Genomic DNA, 6,033 nt, shown 5'->3' on the forward strand with positions numbered 1-6,033 from the left:
TGGCTGCTTCTGCAGACTCTTACTAAGAGGTGATTATTGCCTTCTCCTGGGGGAGGGGCGTGCTAGATAATTTCCCTGCTGTGACAGGATCTGAATGAGTAGGAATTTAAATCATTAACCCTCTCTGCTGGCTCATTCAAATAGAAAGAGTCACTACCTAGAAAGTGTTACCCACTCCTCACCCACACCGTGATTAATGAAAATCTTCCCATCAATTGCTGCTTCTAGACAGTTTGCCTTTGAGTTATTATAAATATGCTGTTTCTTTTTTTTTTTTTTTTGGACTTTTTGCAGGTCCAAAGAAGGTCAAGCCAAGGAGCTATAAAGGGTGGACGTGAACAAGAAATCTGACTTTTGCACAGCGATGGCAATAATGTGATTGAGGTTTTGCCATAAAAATCCCAGTACTGATCACAGCACTGGCCATGGCCTTATCTGCACGTAAAGGTGTCAGCATACCCACGTGGGATCTGAATGCCCGTATCCTAAATTCCTAAACCGATTATCAAGAGGATGATGACAATAAATAAACCACCAAAGAAAAATCCTTCTTTATCTACAAGTGCAATAAACAAGTATTAAAGTCCTCTAGATTTGCTCCTATGTGGGCACCATTTCTCTGGCACAGTAGTGGCATCCTTCCCCCAGATCTACTCTTGCTTCTACAATGATTGAACAGAACAGACCTAGAAACGCCTGCTCTAGCTTCTGACGGCCCTCCAACCTCTTTTCCAGCTGCCTCAATCTGCAGAACCATCTCAGCTATCCTTGGCCTCTGAGACCAGCCAATCTTTTTCATTTGTTTTTATTTATTTATTTATTTTCATTTAACTCCTTATCGACAAGCAACCATGCACTTCCAAAGTCATCATGCACTTCCAAAGTCATCAGAATTACTCCACTGAGGAGGAGGCCATGGTCAACCACTTGGTCAACCCACATCTGTGGGCCTCCTACACCTACCTCTCTCTAGGCTTCTATTTCAGCAGCGATGATATGTGGCTCTCGAGTGTGTGGTCCACTTCTTGGAGTTGGATGAGAAATACAAGCACCCCCAAGCATCTCTTGAAGTGCAAAACCAGTGCAGTGGACACACCCTCTTCCAGGACATCCAGAAGATTTAGCAACGTGAGTGGAGGGAAACTCAGGCCTCCATAGAAGCTGCCAAGACCCAGGAGAAGGATCTAACCAGGCCCTCTTGGATCTGCATGCCCTGAGTTCTGCACTCCCTGACCCTCAGCTCTGTGACTTCCTGGAGAAGAACCACTTCCTGGGTGAGAAGGTGAAACTCATCAAGCAGATGGCTGACCACCTGCAGGCTGGCCAGCCTCCAGGCTGGGCTAGGCAAGTATCTCTTTAAAAGGCTCACCTTCCAGCACAGCTAGGAGCCTTTGGAGTCCAGAGGCCTTTGAGGGTCCTATATGCATCCCCCGATGTCTGGCTTCTGTCTGAGTCTGGCCCTGCAACCACTAAGCAAGCATCTTTTTAAACACCCTGGAGCCTTCTCCCATGCCTCTGATCAAATGGAAACAATTAAGCTTTTTGCAGAAAAAAAATGACCAAGTGGATTGGGTTTCTTTCTTTAACTTTTTGTTTGTTTTTCTGTAGGTATTGAGCATTTTTAGAACTAGTTCTCTTCACTTATAGATCAAATGTTTGATTTTGAAAGCACCTGTCCCGGGTTAAAGGGCTTGATAAGGTGTTGAGAGAAAATGATGATGTTTGTAGTGAGGCAGCGGGAGAAGCAAATGCAGCTGCCACTCGGCGTCAGTGAATGCCCCATGTCTGGTGTGATTCAGGTTTACACTCCCAGGTGAACTTGCTCTCCTGGAAGTAAAACAGCATTGTACAGCTCATCGCCTCCAAACGACCGTCCATCATAGAAGACTTTCATTCCACCCTGTTCCTTTTTCAGAAGTAAGACTCCCCACATCCCAGGATTTTGACAGAGTCAATGTTCCAATAGAAATTGGAATGAGCATTGCATTCAAGTCACAACATACAGCCAGAGACAAATGTTAGGTGCCAAGAAGCATGTGCTGTAGACTCACCTTTTGTGTTGTTGTGCTGACTCTTCTCCTGGACCTGTTCTGCCCAAGGTGGAGCCATCTTTTGTGAAATACATCACCACCAGGATGCTTTGTTCTGATAAGTATTACTAGTATGTCTGTTGCTTTAATAATATTTTAAGGGACTACATTATGAAAGCAAGAACAACTGATGATCTATTATGGCAAGAATGATTAGCATTATAGGAAAATAGTCAACATATGAGATTTTGGAAACCATGATCTTGGTCTGCTTTCTACAGTTAGATAAATACCTCCCTAGATCCAAAGGCTCTCCACATCACCTCTCATTCAGGTACCAAATTCCATAAAACACCACTTGCTACATATTTTATAAACTCTTTATATATATTAATAATGTCTCCCATGGACCTTGCATCACTGCAAGCTCATTGAATCCAGTTACATTGTTTTAAGTCCTCCTCCTTATTTACCCCTAACCATAGAAAACCAAGTCACATTCACCTCCAGACACCCAGAATAGCGTCTCATCTCTCATTACAATAATCTGAACTCCAGTCATTGTTCAACATTAATTATTGCCAAGGTTATATAGCATTTTCTTGCTACTTGACAGTTGATCTTCATCCTATCATTAACCTTAGGTCAATCTAATCCCAACCTCCATTTTCAGCAGTATACAAACAATTTATTTTTGTATTATTTTTTGACCACACAAAAACAATGTCAGACTGCTCCACATTGTTTTATGCATTATAATGATTAAACATTTTTAAAGACAGTCAGACATCAAAGTTTGTGAAGCATTAGTAGTCAATGAGAGCTCTGAAAATGAAATGTCATGGCAGTTGTTTATTTTTTTTCCCGTAAGCGAATTATGTAAGAAAGGATTCAGAGAGAGGATAAGTTCAGGACTCAAAATATAATTTACTTTAAGATTATTCTCTTTATATGAGCCAAAAAAGATTTACAGTCAGCATCTACTATACAAAATTATCCACTATGTTATCAAACACTATATATACTTTAGTATTTTTGAAGCCATGAGCAGAGATAATAGCAAAATTCAGACAATCATATCTGCTTATAAGATTTCTTTTTCTCCCCCCTCTTTGAAATCAGAAGTATGAACATATTGGAGAAAGGAAGCTGAAATTCCTGCTGAGAAATTTATTTGGTATTCTCTATTCTTCTTGACCTCATGCTTATATTGAAATATCAGAAATAACAGTTTGACACAGAAAGGGCTATTGAAACAATAGTATTTAATGCATTTAACTGACAAGTAAGTAAGTGTTGTAAATATAATCAAAGCCAATTGAAAGTTAAAGAGATGTTTTGCAGAAGTTTGTTGAGTTCTCCTCTGCTAAGAAAAATATAACCCCCCCAAAAAAAACCTGCCAAAAATAGAAAACTTAAGAAAGCATTCACTTAAAATTTTCCAGAAATTAAATATTTGCCCATACAAAAAAGATGTTCTTATATCCACTCATAAAATATGATATAAGAAAATTGTTAATCAAATAAGTAAACAAATTAAAAGGAAACAAATAAAAATCCTCTTTAGCTATATACATTATTATACCTTTATTTAAATTTCAATATAGATGTAGCTTATCAAGCAGTTAAGATAAAAACCCAATGTTGGTTACAACTTTGCATAGTGACGTTAATGACATTACAGATGTTAAACAACTGTCCAGGCTAAACACTGGTACTTTCTGTGTCTCTTGTTGCATTCGCCACAGAGAAGCTGAAACACCTTGACTTCAACGGGAAGAGTGAAAACATTTACCTGTTTCAAAACTATTTACTTTAGCAAGACTGAAAAATATAGTGTACTGTATATGAGATTCCTGTTTGTTTCCATGTAACTCTTAATGCAGAATGTAGGGTTGAAGCTACTTTACACATGCATCTTGCATTAAGATTAGAAATCTCTTATTCTCCTGACCTTGAACAAAAAGGGACTAATTTCAAATCTGCTTCTGAGTGATTTTCAGGGAGAGTGCCAGGGTCACCTGCTAGGCTCACGGAAAGTCAGCTCCTTCGGTTCCTAACGTATGTGCTGGTACCAATGGCTTTCTCACTTCCAGGAAGGAACGTGGTCCAGGGACAGGGCAAAAGTTCCCCTCTGTTGTTGAACTTAGGAATTGACAAAACAGGTGGGTAATAGGAAGTCTCCCTGCCATCCTGACAGGCTGACATTGGGCATCACAACCTAGTAGCCAGATATGTCTGTCATTCAGTGTGAGCTCATAGACAAAGAGACACAAGGCCAAGGCTTTCCAAAATCATATAGATTCTGGGATGGGGAGATAAGCCTACAATTACCCCTTAGCCTTGGGAGAAAAGAATTCTGCTCACTAAGGTCTAGAACTAACTGGAGATCAAAGCACCATCTTATCCTTCTATCATTAATTCTTAGAAAATTCAAATTTTAACAGGAAATCCTGGAAAATGAGTTAGAATTACTATTGAAATACTGAGTATAAATTGAACTACACAAGAACCCATCTAATGATGATTTTTGGCAGGAGCCTACTTAGAAATCAATAGAGAGAAAATCATTATCTTCTTTTCCTTCTTCCTCCTCACAAATTCTTCTCAACCCCCTAACCTCCGTCTAACTGACTTTTGGATAACATACAGGTGTGGGAATCTTGATGTGGAAGAAAAGGGCATGTGTGAGATCTTTAGCAGCTTTTGGTAAAAGATGCTTTTGTTTAGATCACTCAAACCTGCCCCAAACAGCTGGCGCTTCTCGTAACAGATGTTGTTAAAGATTTCGTTGGAATCTCAGAAACTGAATGAAAACTCTCAGTTCAGTTAATACTGAATTTTGAAGTTATTTTAAGCAATTTCATAGTCAAATGCTGAATTTTTCTACTCAACGATGAATTTCCACATGGTGTTAAAAGCATTTAAATTCAACATGCCAAATAAAAATGCTATTGCCATGCATATGTACAGGCATGTTTTTATAATATATACCTGTGTTTACAGTTGTTAAAGTGGAAAATAACACAATAACTAAGGAATATTAATGCAAGAATTAACTATGTTTCACATCCTCATAACTGTAAACCTACTTTTGCCCCACCCTGTATATGTCCACACACCCTTGAAGAATGGGGATTTCCATGTAGATTTGACAAACCACAGGTGAAGAGGCTAGTCTACCAGAGCTTGTCTACCTAAGGAAGCAGGATCATGACCTTCACCAATCCCACTGCTGCCTTGGGAACAACAGCTCTAAAGTAAACAAAGAAGGGGCTACACCTTGATGCGTGCAACCAGAATGTGTGATGACAAATTCTCTCCAGGTTCATGAAACCACTTTGTGCAATTCTGTAAAATGACACCCAGAACCTTGTTGTAAGACTGCCTGATGACAGATTGGTGGCTGTGGAAGAGGGGAAGATCAAGGATGGGAGAAATGGATGAATGTGGGCAGAAGGTACAAATACCAAACGTCCAGTTAGATAGATGATAAATAAGTCATGGAGATTTAATGTACAGCATGGTGACTAGTTAATTATACTGTCCTGTGTGTTTGAAAGTCACTAAGACAGTAGATCTTTAAAGTTCTCACCATAAGAAATAAAAATTATAACTATGTGAAGTGATGGATATAAATTAGACTTATCATGGTGATCATTTTGCAATATACACAAGTATCAAATAATCACATTATGCACCTAAAATTAATGCAATGTTGAATGTCAATTATATCTCAATAAAACTGGGAAAGGGAAAAGAGATCCTACCTTACAAACCCTGGAAAGGCCGACAGGTGATCTCGCTTAAAAGTCTTTTAAATGAAAATTCCAGACCCTGGCTGGTTGACTCAGTGGTTGAGCATCAGCCTGGTGTACAGACATCCCAGGTTCAATTCCCGATCAGGGCACATAGAAGAAACAATCATCTGCTTCTCCATTCCTCCCCCTCCCCTTCTCTCTCTTTCCTTCTCTCTTCCCCTCCCACGGCCATGGCTCAGTTG

At 39.4% G+C, this 6,033-nt stretch overlaps 1 protein-coding gene across 1 annotated transcript; it reads left to right on the plus strand.

The window, feature by feature from the left end:
• The first annotated feature begins 870 nt into the window (after positions 1 to 870).
• Positions 871 to 1,615, plus strand: LOC136319432 (ferritin light chain-like). The gene is made up of 3 exons (XM_066252696.1): positions 871 to 1,128; positions 1,241 to 1,344; positions 1,609 to 1,615. Exons 1-3 carry the CDS (start codon positions 871 to 873, stop codon positions 1,613 to 1,615), a joined length of 369 nt encoding a protein of 122 aa, XP_066108793.1.
• Positions 1,616 to 6,033: the final 4,418 nt, after the last annotated feature.

The sequence above is a fragment of the Saccopteryx bilineata genome, chromosome 1, assembly GCF_036850765.1.
Source record: "Saccopteryx bilineata isolate mSacBil1 chromosome 1, mSacBil1_pri_phased_curated, whole genome shotgun sequence".
Lineage (NCBI taxonomy): Eukaryota > Metazoa > Chordata > Mammalia > Chiroptera > Emballonuridae > Saccopteryx > Saccopteryx bilineata.